Source organism: Erithacus rubecula (assembly GCF_903797595.1).
Source record: "Erithacus rubecula genome assembly, chromosome: 28".
NCBI lineage: Eukaryota > Metazoa > Chordata > Aves > Passeriformes > Muscicapidae > Erithacus > Erithacus rubecula.
In genome coordinates this window covers 3,966,708-3,988,114 of record NC_136680.1, presented here as the reverse complement: position 1 = coordinate 3,988,114, position 21,407 = coordinate 3,966,708, and the positions used below count along the sequence as shown (strand labels likewise).

At 58.7% G+C, this 21,407-nt stretch overlaps 1 protein-coding gene across 2 annotated transcripts; it reads left to right on the top strand.

Moving 5' to 3' along the window:
- Positions 1–2,731: 2,731 nt before the first annotated feature.
- Positions 2,732–16,873, top strand: LOC306813068 (nuclear receptor ROR-beta-like). Of its 2 annotated transcripts, none has more exons than XM_079328107.1 (10): positions 2,732–2,935; positions 10,174–10,259; positions 10,356–10,497; positions 10,863–11,276; positions 11,751–11,872; positions 12,120–12,252; positions 13,328–13,435; positions 13,831–13,941; positions 14,272–14,384; positions 14,919–16,873. In XM_079328107.1, the coding sequence occupies exons 1-10, from the start codon at positions 2,929–2,931 to the stop codon at positions 15,078–15,080; spliced, it is 1,398 nt and encodes a 465-aa protein (XP_079184233.1). In that variant the 5' UTR covers positions 2,732–2,928; the 3' UTR covers positions 15,081–16,873. The 2 variants fall into 2 exon arrangements, with proteins under 2 accessions (XP_079184233.1, XP_079184232.1); XM_079328106.1 differs by lacking the exon at positions 2,732–2,935 and adding an exon at positions 5,297–5,515 and having other exon boundaries at positions 14,919–15,219.
- Positions 16,874–21,407: the final 4,534 nt, after the last annotated feature.

The following is a 21,407-nucleotide window of genomic DNA, read 5'->3' as shown; positions in this document are numbered from 1 at the left end:
GGCTGGATCCAGCCCTGCTGGACCTGTCCCCCAGCATTGCCCCAGCAGGTGCAGCTCCTGGCACCCAGTCCAGGCCTGGCACCACCCAGGAACCAAGGGCAGCTCTGGCCCTCCTGCCCCACTGCTCCCCATCGCCAGGAGCAGCACTAGTGGACACTGGGGTGAGGGTCTGTGCACCAGCCAGCTGTGAACAGAGCTGCACCAGCTCCTGTCACAGCCTGGGGAGGGGGAGAGGATTTTTAGGGGATGTTTTGTGACCTCCATCACTGCCACAGCAGAAACAGCCTGGTCAAGGCCACTCCTCCCTTAGGAACAAGTATTCCAGAGGCTCAGCCATCAGTGAACTGGCTCCACCTCGCTCTGGCTTTCCTAGGACCAGGACCCCTATTTAAAACCAACCAAGTGGTGAGACCCCACTCACGAGGTAAAGGGGTAAAGAGGCTCTGATAGAGCCTCTCCACCTCCACCCTTGCAGCCCCAAAACCGTGGGGTTGAGTCCCAGACCTGCAGCACCCAGCACATGCCCAGGGAAGCCTGCAGCATCTCCTTCTCCCCCAGGCCTTTCCCCGGGCCGTTCCCGAACCCGCCGGTGCCGCACACGAAGGGTTAAGGGGACGGCGTCGGGAGCGGGTGCGTGGATGGGTGCGTGGGTCCCGCGTTGCTCACGGCAGGTGTGGTGCCGCTTATGTAACCTCATACTTCTGGGTTGCGCTGAGCACTCGGGGAGTATTTTCGCTCTCGCTCTGGCGCGATTCAGTCACGACTGTCCCAACAGCAGCAATCGGCGACCGCCTTTTGGGAGGGGCGATTTCGCCGGGGCCGGACCCTGCGTGCCACGAAGAGTCACTGCGCTGCTCCCGGTCTCAGTTTCCCCATCTGAAATGGGGCTAATGAGGGTGACCTGCTTCGGGCAGCTCCCGTGACCCCGGGGGACGGCAGCGGCACCGGGGCCGCTCGGGATGCGCACCGGGTGGGATCTCTGCCTCATCCGGGGCTGCGCTCGCACGAGCCGTGCTGGGAGCGCAGCCTGCGAACAGCGAGGGGAGACGTCGCCCCGCGACCCGTCTGCGTGCCCATCCATGCGGAGGAGGCAGGAAAGCCGCGAGGAAGGAGAGAATCCGACCGGCGAGAGCAGCGAACCCGTTCCCAATCGCCATCAGCCAAATCATGTCAGACAGCAGCACTGGAGCGCGCTGGGCTCGGCCCCTCCGCCCCCCGCACCTCCCGCCCCCCAGCCCGGGCCCCCTCCCCGCCGCAGCCGCTCCCGCGCCGGAGCACAGCACAAAGTGTCACCACGGCTCAGCCCCAGGTCCCTGTCCCACTGCCACCCGCCAGTGCCAGAGCAGGGGGACAGTTCCAGGAACAGCAGGGGAACCTGCCAGCGGCCCAGCAGCTTCTCTGCACCCCCAGCTCAGCGTTTGGGATGGATGTGGGTTGAAATTGCCCCCTTCAGCTGCGATTAAATTGGTTTGATTTGAGTGTTTGGGGGTCGAGGTGTCCCCTCAGGGCCCAGCTGCGAGGGCAGGAGGCCATCCAGGGAGGAGGCAGTGATGCCATGTGCAGTGATGGTGATGGTGGCTGCATCTGTGCCTCTGGTGGATGTTGTCTCCACATCCATGGCTGATGTGGCTGTGCCATGCTTGTGGCCAAGAGTGGATGCCATGCTCATGGCAGGTGCCACACTCATGCTCATGGCAGGTGCCACATCCATGCCTGTGGTGATGCCAGGTCCACACCCATGGTGGATGGCAGCTCCATGTCTACAGTGGGAGTGGTGCTCATGCCTATGGCAGATGCCTTCTCTACACCATGTCTCCAGGCCAGTGCCACTGTCCTCGGGCACCTCTGGGCACTGCTGAGCACTGACCTGAGCCCTGGCCCAGTGTTACCAGGACCAACTGCCTCCACCCCTGTGATGTGGCACCAGGGAGAACTCTGGTGACCTGGTGCACCTCAAACCCCAGCCAGGGGACTTTGCCCCATGCCACCTCGGGCTCTGCATGGCAAGGTCACGTTGTGTTGTCCAAAGCCACAACCTCTCTGCATGTCTTAGGCAGAGTGTTCAAGTGTCCCTTTATCCAGGGTACAACCCTGGGCCCCAAAACCACCTGTGTGTATCCCAGCATGAAGGACAGGCTGGCAATGCCTCCCTGCCACCTTCAAAGCTTCCTGCTATTTCCATTCCCGGCACCATTCCTGATCCGCAGGTCTCCCAGGTGGGATGTGCCCCCTCAGCATCTGCACCCTGGCACGGACACACCGGGCACGGGGGTCCCCGTGCTCCCCACACCCCCAGTGCCGGGTGCTGCCCCTTCGGCAGAGCCTCCCCGCCCTGTCCTGTCCTGACGGGGTTTTTTGGGGTCCCTGCGCCGAGCGGGGTCCCTGTCGGGGATAGCGGGGCTGCACGGGAGCGAAGTGAAGCAAGGGAGCAGTGATTCAGCGGGACACGCAGCCGGCCCCGTGCCTGGGCGAGCCGGGGCAGGACGGGCAGCGGCACGGCCCTCTCGGGGGCGGGCAGCCCCGGGGGCAGCTCCGAGCGCCCCGCGGCCACGGCCGGGCAGGGGGCGCGCAGACCCCGGCCCCGGGGAGGCGCTGGCAGCGCCCGCGCAGCGCCGAGCACCGGGCGGCGGAGCGGCGGGGATGGGGATGGAGCAGGAGGAGGAGGAGGACGAAGGGCAGGAGGTGGGGCTGGAAGTGAAACCGATTGGGGGGGGCGGGGCGGGCTCGTCATGTGAACGGCCGCATGCTCGGGCAGAAGTGGGTCACGGCGCGGCGGAGGGGCAGGTGCCAGAGCCGCCCGGTGCCGCCCGGTGCTTCCCGGTGCCGCCCGGTGCCTCCCGGTGCCGCCGCTCCCCGCCGCGCCCCGCGCCGCTCCGGACCCCCGCGCCGCCCCATGCGCCCCCCGGCGCCCTGACCGCGGCGGACACGATGCGAGGTGGGTCCGGGGGGCCGGGGGCTGCGGGGGGCAGCGGCAGAAGTTGGTCCCGGTGGGGATCGGGGGAGATCCGCATCAGCCTGGCGGAGGGGGACGGGGAGGACCCGACGTCAGCCAGGACGGGGATCGGGGGACCCGCATCTGCCCCGCCGGTGAAGGGACGGGGGGACTCGGTGTGAGCCCGGATAGTGACAAGGGGAACCCGCATCAGTTTTGTTGGAGGGGGACGAGGGGTTCTGTGTGAGCCCCGCGGAAGGGATGGGAAGGACCCCGCACCAGCCCCGCTGGGGACACGGGGAGACCCGCATCAGCCTCGCTGGAACGGGACGAGGGGGGCCCGCACCAGCCCCGCGGAGGGGAACAAGGGGGGAGCCCGCACCAGCCCCGCCGGGGCCGCTCCGCCTTCTCCAGCTCCCCCTTCGTTAGGAATAAAATTCTTGTTTATTTTGCTTTGCTTTCCGACGCCGGCTTAGACGCACTCTTAAGCTTTTCCCCGCACTAAACCCCTTAATCTCCTCTTCAATATGTTGCTCCCACCAGGGCTGGATTTATTGTAGTTTTTTCCTCCTTTTCCCCCTCCCCACGGCGTGGGGGGCAGTTTGGGAGGCTCCTGCAGGGACGGGCAAAGGATTAGGCGCAATTTTGGGTGCCCCCTGTCCAGGGCAGGGGTGAGTTGTGCCAGCACCTGCCCGGGTTTTTTACCCGTTACCAAAGGCAATTCCTACTTTTCACCCCTCTGCTTTGCCAAGCAGGCGGTGGGGAGGAGGAGGATGGAGGGAGGAAGGCTGCAGCGGGACAATCCAGCGGGGCCTGCTGATGGTGACGCAGCGGTGGCCGGACTCAGCTCTGTTCCCAGCACCGCTGCACCCTGGGCTGGGATTTTCATCCTCCTTTAAATTATTTTTCCATCATCCCCTGCCTTTCCCGAGCCCCTCGCCCTGCCAGGATTCCTTCGAGCCCCTCCATAGGTGTGTTTTGGGGGGTGCACGTCTTAGGTGCATTTTGGAGTGTGGGTACCAGGACGTTCATCTCGAGCTCCTCAAATCCTGCTTCCTCCCTGCGCCGCGGGTGCTGCGGCTCTGCCCCCGCCGCACTCTTGTGTAACGGTGGGGCCGGGGTGGGTGAGGAGGGCGAGGCAAGACCCTCACATCCCCTTCGTGCCCCTCGACATCCTACGTTTTCACCTTTATTGGGACGGAGGGAAGCATTAATGCCTGTCTAATTACGAACACGCCTGGCTCTTACGTAGCACTTACATAGCCAGCACCGGCTTAATTAGCAACTGGGCGAACTTTTCATTTTTTAAAAATATTTTTCCTTTTCCCCCTGAATTGCTGGAGTTGACCCTAATTTAGGGCCAAACCCTCCTGATATCCCACTATTCCCCCCAGTCGGGCGTTTGTTTCCCGCAGTCCTGCGTCCTCATCTCTCTCGAAGCCCAAATGCCGCATGGCGACGCCAAATTGATTCAATCTCCATTTTCCTTCCCAAAACCACCACCGCTCTGCCCCATTTCCCCGGGGGCCACAGCAGCTCCTCTCTCCTGTCCTTCCCTGCGCCGCGGCTGCGCCGGGGCCGGGGAAGAGGCTTTGCCTTGTATAATCCTATACGGTTTCCAGCCCTCCTGCTCACTTGTTTTGCAAGCAGCGTGGCGAGGAGCGTGCGGTGGCTCGGCAGCCTTTGCGACTTGTCCTAGTGACCTAGATCTGTCATTGGAAAAATCAGAGAGGGCGGAGGAGGAGCTTCCCTGCCCGTTTCGGCGGCGTGCACACGCTGGCGCGGCCGAGGGCGGACGGCACCCACCGGCCTCCCGCACGACGGCTGCGCCCGTCCCGGTCCCCAGCGCGGGGATACCCGTGCCTGGCTCTTCCCAAAAAACAACCCTGGAGGAGAAAGCTGTCTGCTGGTTTTATGGGATCTTGAGGGGTCCTGATGGGATTTGGGATCCCCCACCCTGATTACCCCAGGAACAGTCAGCACCTGGAGAGGATAGAGCAGTGGTGGGGGGCTGGTGGTCGCTGTCCCCAGCCCGACGTCCCTGTCCCTGCTCCCTGTCACGTTTAACTTTGAACTCGCAGCGGCTATTTAAGGAGCGGCTAATGTCTAAATCAGCCCGGTTTATCGGATGTGGTGAGCAGAGCTGCTCTCCTGCCTTTTTTTAGCCCCAGGGAGATAATTCCCCCCGGTTTAGCAGCAGTGCCGGAGGGGTTCTCCCACCGCAGCCCGATTTGTCCCCACCCCGGGCTGGCAGGTCCCCCTCCCCGCTGCCTCACCTTTGCCACCCTTCTGCAGCAGGCAAAGTGCAAAGGGCTGCGTCCTGCCGGCGGGGCTGGCCTTGGCACGGAGCTGCGTGGCACGGGAGCTGCGGAACCGGAGCTGCTGAACCGGAGCAGCCCGGGTGGGAGCCGGGCGGTCCCGGGGGAGCCACATCGCCCGTCCGGCGCTGCGATCCCCCTGTTGGGGGCACACACTGCACCACGGGACAGGGAAAAACAGCACTTTGCTGGGGACTGGGGAGAATGCAAAACCTCCGTTCGCGTGCCTGCAAGGGAAGGTGGCCAGGGGTTGCCCCAGGGCAGGGTAAGAGCAGCTCAGCGCTGTTTTGGCCCAAAGTTTCCAGGAAATATTTGCTAATCAATTAGGAAAGCAGTTCCCCCTCCAGCATCTCAGCCCGGCCACGGGGCCATGGTTGTGTCATCTAAATTTTCCCTACTGCCCACTTGGCGCCGGTGCTGGAGCCGGGGCTGTGAACACCCGGCATGGGGCTGGCTTTTTTGGGGTTCCCGGGGTGCATGGATGAGGATGGGATTTTTTGCCTGGGTGCTGGGAGACCCTGAGGCGCTGCAGCACTGGAGGCTGTTTAAAGCCAACAGCAGATGTAAAGGGGTGATAACTCCCTTTATTTCCTTATTATTCCTACCCCAGCAGCAAAACACAACTGTGGATGGTGCCTGCGGGAAAGCACAGCCACTCCCGGGTCTGGAGGTTGCTGCAGGGGATGCAAGAGTAGAGCCAGGGTTTAGGGCAGGAATGGGGGTCCCTGCATGTCCCTGTGGGTCCCTGCATGTCCCTGTGGGTCCTTGCATGTCCCTGTGCAGCCTGGACTCATCCTCCACTCCCTGCTCTGGGTGGACCAGGGGGATGCTGAGTCCCCCTGGAAGGGGAGATGTGATGGAGTGCCCTGGCTGGGGCGGGGGGGCCCGGGGGGGCTGCAGGGCTGCTGCAATTACCAGGGGTGCCTGTCCTGTGGCATCGATCAAGCCTGGTAGAGGGATGGGGCACGGACCTGCTTTCCCAGCAGGTTCACTGGGTAATGAGCCAGGGCACTGGGGAAGCACCAGGAGGTATTTGGGGCAGGGATGGCCCCAGAGGAGCCACCTCTGAAATATTCAGAGCTGAGATGTTCACCCCACTACCTCCGGCAAGGACAGCATCGCCTCACATGGACCCCCAGGGGAAGGGGTGGCCATACTCTGTCCCTGTGCGGTGACAGCTGTGCAGGCTTGTCCCGGGAAACTGTTCAGGGATCTGCCAGTGCACCCCAAAACACACAAATCCTCACCCCACAGCCAGTTATGCTGATGGGAGGGGAGCAGCTCCAAAAAGCCTCCAGCAGCAGTGGGGTCACAGCACGTCCCAAGGCTCAGTGGGGTGCTGAGGGTTTTGGGGTGATTCCCCAAAAGCAGTGAGATCATACGGCCGAGGGAAGGGATGGGGGGAGGAGAAGGAGGATGGGGCCACCATCCTCCCCCCACCACAGAGGGGGGGTCCGGCCCCCCGCGGCTGCACCCTGCAGGGCCTGCCTTGTTTTGTTTTGGGGTGCAAGAGATGCCCGCCCTTGGGGCGGAGGCGATGGAGAGGAGGGTGTGCCGGCGTGGCGTGGCACCGAGGCCGATTCCTGCTCCGGGGAGGGCGGATCTGCCTCTGCCGAAACCACCGGAGCCTCCAGCGTGGTCTGGGCTGGGGGGGACACACGGCTGGGTCTGGGGAGTGACCAGCGACCTGGGCACTGTGCAGAGACAGACCTATGTCCCTCACCTGCAGCTCAGGGTGCCAAATGCGTGTCCCCCGCTGGAGGCATCACCCCAAAACGCCCCCAAATCCCCGCTCCCGGTGGCGGGAGGTCGGGGTGCCTCCCTGAGCAGCAGCGCGGTGCCGGAGCGTTTGCGGGCCCGGAAGGGTTAACGTTACACAGGCCGTGGTTACACAAGCGCGCGTGGCCACGGGCAGAAAGTGTGTCAGTGGGACAGGATGGCTCCGAGCGCGGGGCCAGCGCAGCCGCCGCTCCGGGGGCCATCGCCCCGCACGGCCGGACCCGCGGCCGGACCGGCCCACAGGGCCGCTTACATAAGGGCCGAACGGTGGCAGCGGGCCGGGAGTTGGGTAAGAAGTGTTTACAGTGGGAGGAGAGCAAATACCACCGCCGGGACATTTTAATTGCCGGCTGGAGATCATTATTAATTATTTTTTTTAACCCTTTTGTTGTTTCTTTTATCCTGATCCCTATTTTAGTCCCATCAGCACCAGGGTGGAGTTTCACTGTTTCCTCCCCCACCAAGGTGCACCCCCTCCTAAATGCACCCCTCATTCGCAGTGTGGCTGATGATAGCACGGCTGTGGTGGGAGGAGATGCCAAATTCTCTGGTGGGGAAACTGAGGCACGGAGCGGGGGGGAGGGGCGTGGTTGAAGTGGAGGAATATCCAGATTTGGGGTCTACTGTGATGTTTTCTCTGATCACAGTGAGATTTGGGGGATGAGCTGCTGTGGCCACTCCACCCGCACCCACATTCCTTCCCATCCTTCTGGATTTGCCCCAGGAGTGTGTTTGGGGGTCGCAGGGGCGATGGGGACATGGTCCAGTCGCCTCGGGGGTCCAAGGCTGCGGCACGAGGGGACACTGAAGGAGCCGACTCGGTGATTCAGCCGGGTTTACAATCAGAGCAGCAATTAACCGTGCTGGGCTGTAATTGCCATCGCCAGGTTATGGCCGTATCTCCACGTCAGTTATTTGGGGCGAGCGTCTTACGAGCGGGTCAGGTGCCAGTGGCTGGCACGGCCGGTAATTAGCAGGATGGTAATTAGAGCCCCAAAAAGCTGCGGGAACACGGCGGGTGGTCGAGGTTTCTCCTTTACCAGGACAGCACCATCCCCATCACCCACAGCTCCAGCGGGCTCCTCTGTGCGCGGGGGCGGGATTTGGGATCCCAGCGGCATTACACGAAGCCCTGGGGATCGCTGGGGTTTGGGGGCACTGTGGGCTGGGCTCTGCTGGGGGGGTGCCGGCGGTCCCGGGCCGTGCCGAGCCCGGGCTTTGCCGGTGCCGGTAATTCCGGGTACCGGGTATCGGCCGCGGGCGTGAGGGCGCGGCGGCCGCGCTGCATCACCCGCGCTGCCGGCGGCTGCAATTAACGTTGCATAACGAGCCGACGCCGCTTCCTGCCGGGGGTGGCACCCCCTCCCTGTGCCCCCCGCCGTGCCACCACCTCGGTCCCGTCCCGGGACAGGGCTCGGGGCAGGGCGCTGGAGAAGGGAGCGGTCCCTGAGCTCTGGCAGCGGGATCCAGGGAATTGGGGGTGTCTTGGCCATCGGAGCTGGGTGGTGATTTGGGAATGGTCCTGCTGGTGCCTCCATCCATGCCTGTCAAAGGGGTGGCTCTGGGGCTGCGGTGTTGGTGCAGCTGCGGGGGATTTGAGGATGCCCTGGACATCCCTGCCCTGCCCACCGCTGGAAATCAGCTCTGCTTTCCCAGGCCCAGAACCTCGGAAGAGGTGTTGGCAGAAGATGTGGGGAGGAGCAGGGGTGGGATGTGACTCCTCTCGAGTCGGAGAACAAAACACAACCCTGGGAGAAGCCCAGGGGAAGGAAGGGTAAACCCCAGAATCACCTGGTGCATGTGGGGCATTGGGTTAACCAGTGAGTCAAAGGATGCAGGATTTGGAGTGAGTCCTTCCCCAGTGGCAAAAGCAAACCTGCCTCAGGGGATACAGTGATGGCATCCCTGGGGGTACCAATGGCATCTCTGAGGATACTGATTGCATCCCTGGGGGTACTGATGCCGTCCTTGAGGGACTGATGCCACCCCTGAGGGACTGAGCATCCCTAAGGGATTGATAACATCCCTGAGGGATTGATGCCATCCCTGGGGGATTGAGCATCCCTGGATGACCAATGGCACCTTGGCTGCCCCTCTGCCCAGTGAGGCTTCACTACTTCACTTCCCCAAGCAACAAGGGACCCCAGGACCCTGCCAGCTGCTGGGGTACAGGTGTCACTGGCCGAGCACTGGAACTGTCACTTGCAGAGGTGGCCCTACAAAACACATCCCTTGAGCTGAGCCGATGGCTCCCAGGGGAGAAGAGAGGCAGAAGGGAATTACCCAAGTGGGGATTTGCACAGGCCCAGGAGATTGGACATAACCATAATCTGGCCGTGGGGGTTATTTTGGCGCGGCGGTGGCTGCCCAGCACCCTCGAGAGCGACGCCAGGCTGAGCCTGGCCGGGGGGTGCGGGGGCTGGAGAGGGGATTAGAGGGTGCAGAGATGCTGGGAGGCACGTACGAGTCCGGGGGGTGCCGTGCATCCCCCCCCCCCCCGCGGGTCGGGAGGACAGAGCCAGCCCAGATCTGGGGCAGCTGGAAAATGAGGAGGACGAAGCCTATTAGCAGCTCAGTGCCAGCGAAGCAGAAGCGGGGAGGGAAGCGGATTTGTGGGGGGAAGGGGGCTGGGACCTTGAGCTGGGGATGGCTATATTGGTCCTGGGTTTCAGAGGAGCTGATGGGGGGGCCCAGACCCTCTGCTTGGGCCAGACCTCCAGCAGCAGAGCATCTGCAGCTGCAGGGGTGGGGATGGTCCCTGTGCCAAGGCTGCCCCTGTCCTGTTGCACACATCAGTTGAAAAATAAGGGGAGTGATTCCAAAATAGGGTTCTGGGCAGGCTGGGGCAGAAACATTCCGTGCTCTCCCAGATTCAAGGGCTTTCCTACCTTGTCTCTTGCTGCTGGGGGATGGAGGTACCCCACGCCCTGTGTGAACCTTATAGGAACCTCTCTGAGGTGCAAGAATCCTTGTGGAATCTGTGAGAAGAGCTGAGCTGCCGGTGGGTCCAGCTCTCGTGCCTCAGTTTCCCCAGGGGCTGAGCCAGCCCGCGGCTGTCATGGGCGGGGGGCCAATCTCCCACTTCCTCGTTCAGCAGTGACCATTATTAACCACCGTGGTTTCCCCTTTCCCCGTCTCTCACAGCCCAAATCGAGGTGATCCCGTGCAAGATCTGCGGAGACAAATCCTCAGGGATCCACTATGGTGTCATCACCTGCGAAGGCTGCAAGGTGAGCCCGGACATGCCGGGAGCGGGCAGGGGGCGGCCGAGGGGGCTGGCTTCCAGCCGGGCTCTCTCCTAACTCCGCCCGCCCCATCCCGGGCAGGGTTTCTTTCGGAGGAGCCAGCAGAACAACGCCAGCTACTCCTGCTCGCGGCAGAGGAACTGCCTGATCGACCGCACCAACCGCAACCGCTGCCAGCACTGCCGCCTGCAGAAATGCCTGGCGCTGGGCATGTCCCGCGACGGTGAGTCGTGCCCTGGAGGTGCCCGGGGTCCCCAGGGGCCGCCTGCTCCTCCGAGGAGGAGTCAGGCACTCCAAGAAGCTGCTTCCCCTGCAGGGTCAGCCCGGTGCGAGGAGGGTTTGGGAAGCAAGAAATGGTTTTGTGTTGTCCCTGGGAAAATCTAAACTGGTTCTCTTTGGTTTGACCCAGGGCTGGCCTGGGGCGGGGGGGGGGTGCTTTCAGTGGGGTCCCAGCCCCGCTTGGGGCTCTGCGACCCCCAAAGCAGGCACTCCCCGGAAGCCAGGGTGTTTCTCAGGGCAGTGGGCGGTCGTGGCTTTGCCCTGGGGGGTGAAGCCGCCCTGACACGGCGCCATCTCCCCCCGGGGCAGCGGTGAAGTTCGGCCGCATGTCCAAGAAGCAGCGGGACAGCCTCTATGCCGAGGTGCAGAAGCACCAGCAGAGCCAGGAGCAGAGCGGGGGCACCAAGGATGAGCCCGAGCCCCTGAGCCGCGTCTACACCACGAGCGTCAGCAGCGGCCTCTCGGACCTGGACGACATCTCCACGCTGTCGGACGGGCTCCTCTTCGACTTCCCCCTGACCCCCGATGGCAGCAGCACCTACTACAACCTGGACCTGCTGACCTCGGCACAGCCCTCGCCCGACCAGTCCAGCCTGGACGTGGCCGATGCCACGCTCATCAAGCAGGAGTCCATCTACGAGCTGATGCTGGAGCCGGCGCTGCTGGCACACGGGGCGCTGGAGGGTGCCCAGCTGCCCCCTGACATCTCTGTCCTGGAGATTGGTGAGCCCCCCAGCCGTGCCGGGCACCTGTGCAGTGTGTGTGGCCCCGAGGATGGTGCTTGGGGCCACCCCAGCAGCTTGCAGGACATACCCAGCTCTGGGGACACACAGCTGGTTTAGGGGAAGGTGTCCCTGCCCATGACAGAGGGTTGGAATGAGATTTAAGATGAATAAGTGGATGGGATTTAAGCTTCAAATTCAAATGGTTCTGGGATTCTGGGGTTCTAGATAGTGAGCCCAGCTTCAGCTCTTGGAGCAGCCCCAAGGCTCCCTGATGGAGCTCAGCACACCCAAAGTCAGGTGGCACATCCCTTGCTTGCTTTAGGCTCAGCCCCTGCTGCCCCATCTGTCCTCACACCCCCGTGACACCTTGTGAGGGCCCCATCACCCCTCCAGCTCTCAGCCCCAGCAGCCCCAGAGCAGAGGACGGGGTTGGGGTCCCCAGGTGTCACCACCCACTGTTCCCACCCTGCAGACCGGGTGGCCCAGAACGTGGTGAAGTCGCACCTGGAGACGTGCCAGTACACAACGGAGGAGCTGAAGCGCCTGGCGTGGAGCCTCTACTCCCCTGAGGAGGTCCGTGCCCTGCAGAGCAAGGTGAGTGCCACTGTCACAGCCACAGCCAGTGTCCCCTGGGGCTGTGCTGAGGTGGGGATGAAGGTGAGGAGGGTCTGGCAGCGCTTTGGGAGCTGCCCTGAGGAAGAGTTTGCAGTGGCAACTCACATCCCAGGTGTCCTAATGCCACCATCCCCCGTGGATGGCACAGCACTGGGGTCTCATTCCTGCCCTGGGGGTCACAGAGCTGGGGTGCCAGCACCCCTGAGAGTGTCCCTGTCCCCCACAGAGCTGCGAGGCCATGTGGCAGCAGTGCTCACTGCAGATCTCCAACGCCATCCAGTACGTGGTGGAGTTCGCCAAGCGCATCGACGGCTTCATGGAGCTCTGCCAGAATGACCAGATCATCCTCCTGAAAGCCGGTAAGAGGGGGGAGCCCCACCACCCCCCTTGTGCCCCTGCCACTCCCCTTGTGCCCCTGCCACCCCCCTGTGTCCCCGCTGTCACCCTCCCATCCCCAACACCTCTCCCAAGTGGCAGCTGTGGGGCCAGAAGCAAATCCCATCTTTTCTCTTGGCTGCTGCTTTCCTTTTGGGGATCCCCTCCCTCACTGCCCCAGTTCTCCCAGTGCTGGGGGAGCAGGTGCTGGGCTGCAAGGAGCTGAAAGTCACATTTAAAGGCGATGGTGAAGGGGGGCACGTGGAGAGTGGCTGCCTTGGGCAGAGGCTTTTCTCCATGGCCGCCCTCTTCCAAATGTCACCCAGAAACTGGGATGGAAATGAGAACAGAAGGTTTTCCTCTGGGAGAAGGGGTGCCAAACTCAAACAGGAGCAGGGAGGATTGAGAGAAAAGGATTGGCCTCTTCTCCCAGCAAGAGACTGGGAAGAGGAGGATGATGGCAGCGCACACCCACGTCTCCCACCCTTCCATCTGCCCAAGCTGGTGATGCCGTGCCCAGGCCAGGGAGCTGAATGTGCAAAATCCCCAAAACACTGGAAAAACCTCATGGTTTCTATTATGTCAGAGCTGGGGAGCTGAGATTAGCACCCAGCACTGGGGACACATGCCAGTGCCACTGTACCCTAAAGCCAGAGCTGGCCTGCCTGATGCACTGGAGTTTAACTCATTCTTTCATTTCTTCCTTCCATTTTCTTTTTATTTATTTTGTTTTCATCCTTTCCTCTCTCTTGGTGCTCCACCATGACCTCGGTCTCTTTGTGCCTGGCTGCGAATGACTGGATAATATTTCCCTTTGGTGAAATATTGTGGTCACAATTGGACTGCTAAAAAAAAACCTCAACCAATCCCAAAAAACCCAAACTGGATTTGTTGAAATACCCATTCTGCTCTTGGGAATGAACAATCTGGACTTCAAACGTGCACTGGGGGCTTTCCTCTTTCTTCCATTTGGTCCTGGGGTGATGAAAACGCCCCTGACCTTCCCCACCCTGCCCTGCCCTGCCCTGCCCTCGTCTGCGCTCTCTCTGCCTACATCAGGTTGCCTCGAGGTGCTCCTGATCCGCATGATCCGCGCCTTCAACCCGCTGAACAACACCGTCCTCTTCGAGGGCAAGTTCGGTGGCATGCAGATGTTCAAATCTCTCGGTAAGAGCTGCCCCTCCCTCGGGGCTCTCCCCTTTCTCCCCCTTTCTCCCCCCTTTCTCCTCCCCTTTCTCCTCCCCTTCTCCCCCTTTCTCCCCCCCTTTCTCCCCCCCTTCCTCCCCCCCTTTCTCCCCCCCTTTCTCCCCCCCTTTCTCCCCCCCCTTCTCCCCCCCCTTTCTCCCCCCTTCTCACCCCCTTCTCCCCCATCCTCTGTTTTCCCTGTCCCTCTCCTCTCCCTCTGAAACCCAGACAAGGAATTTGCAGCCAGGTGAGTGTCCAGGACCCCCCTCCACCCATCTCATCTCCCAAAACCTTTCCAAGCTCCGGGTGCCGCTGGGTTCTGCCGTTGGTTGGGCAGTGACAGTGACACTGAGGTGTCCCTGCTGTCCCCTGCTCAGGCTGTGACGACCTCATCGGTGCCATCTTCGAGCTGGGGAGGACCCTGTGCCGCCTGCAGCTGTCAGATGAGGAGCTCGCCCTCTTCACTGCTGCTGTCCTGCTGTCCCCAGGTACTGGGGGGGCCCTGGGGAGAGCTGACCCCATAAACCTCAGCACTGCTTCCTTGGTGGATGATTTCAGTTATTCCTTGGAAAGGAACTTGGGGGAAAAATGTATATAAAGATGCACAAAATGCATCTATCAAATCTCAGGTTAGAAATGTCACCCATAGTGGGGCGGGGAGCATAGAGAGGAGCCAAGTGTCCCGAAAACCATCCTGGAGAGCAGGAAGGGTTAAAAGTGCCAGAGGCCACTGCCCTGTGCCTGAGAGAGACCCTGTGGTGGCTCTGACCCTGTGGTGGCTCTGACCCCGTGGTGGCTCTGACCCTCCTCTCCCACAGACCGCCCGTGGCTGACCGAGTCCAAGAAGGTGCAGAAGCTCCAGGACAAGATCTACGTGGCCCTGCAGCACGAGATCCAGAAGAAACACTCCGCTGAGGACAAGCTCTCAAAGGTAGTGGCACAGGAAACCCAGCCAAGGCTGCAGGGGGTGTCTGAGCTGGGGGATGTGGCTGTGCCAGAGCTCGTGAGCCACATATGGGTGTTTTGGAGAGCAAGACCTCAAACCTGTCAGAGGAAAGAAGAATTTCTCCTTCTAAGGGTTGGGAATCACTGTTGTGGTGCAGGCAGAGCCAGTACTGTGCTGCTGAACCTGGCAGTGCATCAGGAAGTGGGGTTTTTTTAGGCAAAATTAGCTATTTTGGGAATGCTTTGACCTGTACAGAGCTGGGGTGGGGAGGAGCCCCTTCCCTGTGGAAAGATGTGGGTTTGGGGGTGAGGCCAGGTTGCTGCCAGGCTGTCCTAAGGTGGTGCCCCAGTGCCAGGCAAAGCCAGTGATCCCCAAACCTATGCCCAGGGAAGGGGGAACAGCAAGAAACAGCAATTGGGAACCCAGTGATCTCCAAACCCCCCTGTTTGTCCCCAAGGGAGGGGCAACAGTGGCACTACACTCAGTCCCAGTGGTCATCAGCTCCTTCTCTCCCTGCAGATGGTTTCCAAGCTGCCCTTGATGAAGACCATTTGCAACCTGCACTTGGACAAGCTGGAATTTTTCCGTCTCGTGCACCCTGAGACTGCCATGAACTTCCCCCCCCTCTATAAGGAGGTTTTCAACTCGGAGCTTCAGTACAGCGACCCCCGGGAGAGCTAAGGCCGGGAGCCAAGGGCCCCCTTCGAGCTCCCCAAAACTTGGAGACAAACTGCACTTCAGAGGTTTGGGACAATTAATTTAAATCAAATAATCAAACTCAAGAGAACCCCCCGGGGGGGCTGCGGTGCCTCCCTGGCCCCGTCTCCTCGCTGTGGATTGCAATAGCTCTTGAATGTAAAGCACCTTGAAGGAAAAAGCAAATGGACTTTGCCATACCAGTGAAATGAATGTGAAATCTCTGCTTGGGAGAGGAGATGCTCCTGGCAGTGGTGAGGGACAGGCTGCTCCCAGTGACATGGGAGGAGGGAGTGCCCTTCCTGCTGTCCCGGCTGCACTCCCCACCTCCCGTTTTTATTTCTTTATTTTTTAATTATTATTTTTATTTTATCGGGTTTTTTTAACCCAAACACCAGGCATGGGATAAAGAAGGGGCAATGCTGACTCGGCTGGGTCGGGTTGGGGCTGGAGCTGAGGAGAGGGAAAAGACAGAGCCTTTGCTTTATTTCATCTCCCATGGGTCTGGCTGTGGCTGGTGGGGGATTCAGCACAGGATTTTCCTGTGGACAAGGCTGGTTTGAGGGAAAAGATGTCCAGTGCAGCAGGGGGACAGTTTTGCAGGGTCTCCATGCCCTCCATCACAGCATTTTCCCCAATTCCCAGCCAGCTCCTCGTCCAGCTGGGTGACCACCTGACTTTGCAGAGCTGGTTCAGCAGGTTCACCTGCCTCGTGCCACGTTTGTGCATCCCAAAAGCTTTTCCAGGGCCATGGGACTGCAGCCAGAGCCCAAATCCCACCCCAGAGGCCCTTGGAGGGGCTCCAGGGCTGTCCCTGTCCCCATGGTGGCTGAGCAGTGGTGGCTCTCTGGGTGCTGCTCTTGTGTGGAGTTCTCTTATCAATCCCACTAAAACTGCCCCATGGTTCAGCACCTGGAGAAGGTTTGTAACCCTTCCTCCACCCAACCCACAGCTGGTCCCATTCCCATGTTCTCCCTTCCCACACCACACACAGGAGCAGCACGTGGCTGCCTGCTGCTGCAGGTTGAGTTGGATCCAGGCTTTCCCCTCAATGAGCTCCCTAGAACTGTTATTTAGGGGGTTGTTCTTGAGTTAGCAGGATTTAGGAGCTTTTTAGGGGGAGAAACTGCCTGTTTGAGTTAGGGGAAGTGAAAGGTCCTTATTCCTTCCCTTCAAGGAATAAGGGTGGTTGGAAGGAATGTGGTGTTTGGGACCCGCTGCTCCTTTTGGGAGACTCAAAAAGGGATGAAGAGAAGGATTTGTGGGGTGATGCTGTTCTAGGCCACAGCAGCAGGGGATGTGTGAGAGACTCTGTGGCTCTGCAGATGGATTTTTCCATCCCTGTTCCTGCTCCCGCTGCAGCAAATGCCAAAAAACTACAAGGGAAAATCTGCTCTGAGGCAGCCCCAGTTTCTGCTGACAAAGGGCTAAAATCCCAAGCCCCTTTCCTGCTCTGTGCTGATTCTTCGTGCACCCAACCCCATCCTCCAGCAGCTCGGATCATCCCCGAGCGTGAGCCAAAACCTTCGGATCCATAACTGCACCCTTTAAACGACGTGAGGGATATTCCTGCTTTTATAAAAACACCTCCTAGGGAAGCCCATGGACCAACCTTGATGAGGGAAGACTCCCCAGGAAGCTGATGGGATTTGTGCTCCATTTGAAGGCAGAGGGAAATGTGGGACCGCGTTCCTCCCCGGCAGCCGCGTGCAGTCCTGAGCTCCCTGGGTTTGCTGACCACATCCAAACTGCTTCTGGGAGCAGGTTGGAGCCTGCCAGCCTTGGCTGCCACTCTGCTGGAGCCAGCTCTCTGGGGAAAGGGGCCTTGGCTCCCTCTCTGCTGGAGCCAGCTCTCTGGGGAAAGGCTGCCAGCCCTCCCACGGCCCCACGCGACGTCCAGTGCCAATGCGCCGCTGCCCAGCGCGGCGCCCACGGCGTGGGGATGTGCCCAGCTCCTCTCCAAAGCTTGGACAGAACAAGAAGTCAGTACTGCCTTTGACATCCAGAGGGTTGTGCCTTTTTTTTTTTTTTTTTTAAATTTTTTTTGGAAGCATCATTTCTGCCAGCACCGCTCACTTCCCAGGAGAAGCACCCCCAGAACACGACTGCGCTTCTGCCGCGCTCGGAGGGAGCAGCCCGTGGGTGTTTGGAGACGTTTTGGGGAAAAACAGGAAAAAAAAAAAAAAAGAGCACACACCCTTCTTTACTCCCTCAGTATTCCTCACACCAATGGTCAACACCACCGACTTCATTTCATCCGGCAAAGAACCCAGGCAAGCACCTTAACCCGGGGACGGCGCTCCTCTGGCTCACACACCGCGCCCGCCCCGTGGGGAGAGATTCTGGATCCTCTGAGCAATAAGAGCCCCCCGTGGGAACCTAGGGAAGACTGGAAGTATTAAACACGTGTAACCTGACCTGCCAAACTGCAGGAACCTGCACTTTTCAGTTCTCTTTAAAGGAACCGACTTGATTTGATGATTTTTTTTTTTGTTTGTTTTGGGAGGGGATAAAGTGATTCGGTGTCGATTCGGTGATTCCTGGCCTGGGATGGGAGCCATGCATGGGAAGGGATGGCAGGGGATGGCAGCCCCTGCTCTGGGCTCACCAGGGCTGTGCCAAGGCTCCTCACCCCACCCTGGGCTGTGCAGAGCTCTGTGCTCACAGGGAAAGGGCAAAAACAAAACCTGGGCAGAAATGCCCGAAAAAGGGAGATTCCTGCTCTCCCCTGTGGCCAGTGGGGAGGGTGTGAGAGCCCTGAGCCCCCCTGGCTCTGGTGCTCTGTGCTAGGAGATGTTCCCATCCCAACATGGGATGTTCCTTTCCAACAGCCCTGGGCAGCTTTGGCTGCCGGCGATGGCTCTTTTCCAGACCAAGATAATTTAGTGTTTGTTTGTCTGCTCTGGCAGTTTAGCTGAGTGTCCATTTCCACCCACAGAACCCTCACACTGTGTATAAAGATGGATCAAAAATATATATAATATATATTCTTGTGAATGTTGGTGCAAAAGAGAAAAATATATAAAGTTTCAGTCGGTTTTATGTTATTTTTTATCTCTATGAATGAAAGGAAGAAATGGAAAACCTTTTATTTCCATTTACCACCCCTCCACACACACCTACCTGTAGATACCAACAGGTTTTATGGAAATGTTTTACTTTTTAGATTTAGGAAAATGCTTCTGTTCTCATTGAATGTTCTGTCTTGTAAGATTGTAATTTCTATTTTTTTAAAGAAAAGAAAATAACTAAATAAAATTTCCTCTTTCAGACCAGTCAGCTTAGGAAGGGAGGGCAGGGGAGGGAGAAACGTTTATTTAAGGACAAAAACTGTTGTTGGAATTTTTCATAACATTAAATAAAAAGTAATATAATGTATGGATGACAACCTTTTTACTGAGGTGTGTTCTATAGGTACATAGATGTATATTGCACAAAATTTACAGGAAGAAAAATAAAGTCTGTTTCACAAGGTAAAAAAAAACAACATTAAAATGTTGGAAATAGTGATTTTAGCAAAGAGTGAGAGTGGAAGTGATGGAAAAATCTTTAATTTCTTCCATGGATTCAGGACTGAGCTGTTTCAGAATCCCAGATTGGTTTGGGTTGGAAGGGACCCTAAAGCTCATCCAGTGTCACCTCTGCCATGGCAGGGACACCCCCACTGTCCCCAATGTCCAGCCTGGCCTGGGACACTGCCAGGGATCCAGGGGCAGCCACAGCTGCTCTGGGCACCCTGTGCCAGGGCTCCCTACCCTCCCAGGGAACAATTCCTGCCCAATATCCCATCTATCCTGTGCAGGATTTGGGCATAAGGGTAGATTTCAGACACTGGAGATGTTCTTGCTTCATTTCATGCTAAGAGCACCACAAAGTGAGCCAGGAGGAGGCTGGAGCAGTGCCCTGGGGTGTGTTTGGTTTCCCAGCCCTCTGCACCCTCCAGCCTGGGCACTCCAAGGAAGACCAGAGGTCTGGGAAGTTTCTTCATCTGGGAATCTTGTTTAACACCCCTTGAGCTGAGGGACAGGGACTGCACCTGGCAGTGCCAGGGGCACATTTGGGGACAGGAAAATGGAGACAGGTCTGAGGGGATGGTGCATCTGTGGAAGGAATCAGGGACAGCCATGGAGCATTTGGGAGTCATTTACAAACAATTCTCAGTCCTGGGAAGGAAAGAATTCCCCAAGTATACCAGGGCATTATACCTGGATCTTTACAGGTGCCCTGGATTTAACAAGGATGCAATGACTTGGATCCAGGCACCAATCTCTGCTCTGGGACAGGAACAGGAGCCCAGCAAGGGCTGGAGCTGTGTCAGGCCTTGGCATGGAGCTCAGGGAAAGGTTCTTCCCCCCGAGGGTGCTGGCACTGCCCAGGCTCCCCAGGGAATGGTCCCAAGGCTGCCAGAGCTGCAGGAGCGTTTGGACACTCTCAGGGATGCTCAGGGGGGGTTGTTGGGGGTCTGGGCAGGGCCAGGGGCTGCACTGATGATCCATGAGGGTCCCTTCCTGCTCAGGATATTCCAGGATTCTTTGAATCTCTGCTCTGGGTGCAGACAGGACAAAGGGATCACAGGGTGTGAAAGGTGTAAATCTCATCCTCGTTTCCTCCTGCTTCCCCTGGGAATCTCCCCTGGGTCTCCATTCCCTGGTGGCCGAGCAGAGCCAGAGCTGTGTCCCTCAGCAGCACAGCTGGGCTGTCCAGGAGCTGTGGAGCAGAGGGAAATAATGAAAAGGAATCCTTGGGGCAGCAGGGTCAGTCAATGCCAGCTCCCATTGCTGCCCCCGACCATTCCCAGGGGACAGCACAGCTGCTCCTCCACCCTCCAACCCAGTGCAGGATAAATCCTGGCTGCTCCCAAGACCTGGGAACAGCCTGAAACAGGGCACAGCGTGTGGAGATGTTGGGAAAGGCCGTCACCCACTGTGGGGGTGCAGGGAGGGGAGCTGGGGTGTCCCGGGAGCCGCTGGGTCCCATCTGGGGGCACCAGAGCCGATTGCTGCACATCGACATTTTGCCTTTCATTTTTAAAAAATGTGTCCTTTCCCCCCTCCCCGCAGAAATCCCGTTTCTTTGGTGTATTTCGAAAAAATGAAATAATAAATTTAAGCATGGCAAATCCATTTTAAAATTCCTTGTGAAAAGATCCTAAAAAAAAAAAAAAAAGTTCGGGGAAAATGGCTCCAAGGGAGAAGTTGAGGATTATCAAGGGGGTTTGAGGTGCGGGGTGAGGGTGGGCTCTGGAGGGATCCCAGGGGACAGGAGTTTGGGGTGTCCCGGCTCCGCGCCGCTGTCCCCCAGTATCGCGGCCTCTCTTACTGGCCCCGCAGCACTGGATTCACTGGGGCCGAGTGACCTCTGCTGGTTCGCACCCAAAATATTCCCTGCATGCCCGTGATGGGAACAGGAGACATGACCCTTCCTTCCCAAAAACTCCCGGGCAGCTGGAAAATCGCGGAGCCAGCGGCACCGCCCCGCCTTGGGGACAATCCCAAAAAACGGGGCAGCGCAGCCCGAGCAGGCACCGAACCCCAGCGCTGCCTCCGGCGAAGCCTGGTGGGGTTTGGGGAGTTTTAGGGGGAATTTTCAGAGAGGTCTCAGCATTTGCTCAGTTAAGAGGGATGAGCCTGACACACTCCCTAAAGCTGGGACTGGCAGAAGCCACAGCCCCAGCGCTTGGAAATGTCGTTTAAATTCGGGTTGGGGTTTTATATACCCGAATTAATAGGATTTACACAGCTTGGAGAGGGATCCCTACCTACATTAAGGGGTCTAATGTGGTGAAAATAAGAACTTAAAGGAGCTCCAGAACCGACCAAAAGTGAGCAGGCTGGAAGGGACCAGAAAAGAAAATAAATAAACTAAATCAAATTTTCTCTTTTAGACCAGTCAGCTTAGGAAGGGAAGGCAGGGGAGGAAGACATACTCATTTAAGGACAAAATTATTGTGAGAATTTTTCACAACATTAAATTAAAAGCAATGTAATATATGGATGACAGACTTTTTACTGAGGTGTTTTCTGTAGGTACATAGACGTATATTGCCCAAAAATTACAGGAAGAAAAATAAAATAAAACAAAAAAACAAGCGAATAATGTTGGAAATAGTGATTTTAAATTTTAGCAAAGAGTGAGACCAAAAATGAATCCTTCAAAGTCATTAACTGGAAAACCTTTAATTTCTCCTGTGCTCTTGGGAAGGAGCTGTACCAGAGTCCCAGAATGGTTTGGGTTGGAAAGGACCCTAAAGCTCATCCCACCCCTGCCATGGCAGGGACACATTCACTGTCCCCAGTGTCCAGCCTGGCCTGG

What these genes read in the sequence shown, in the direction of transcription:
- LOC306813068 (XM_079328106.1), top strand. Translation starts at nt 5,455, where the DNA reads ATGCAAAACCTCCGTTCGCGTGCCTGCAAGGGAAGGTGGCCAGGGGTT. An exon ending in GCAGATGTTCAAATCTCTCG is followed by an intron (nt 13,436 to 13,830) that starts GTAAGAGCTGCC and finishes TCCCCTGCTCAG; the next exon opens with GCTGTGACGACCTCATCGGT. An exon ending in TGCTGTCCTGCTGTCCCCAG is followed by an intron (nt 13,942 to 14,271) that starts GTACTGGGGGGG and finishes CCTCTCCCACAG; the next exon opens with ACCGCCCGTGGCTGACCGAG.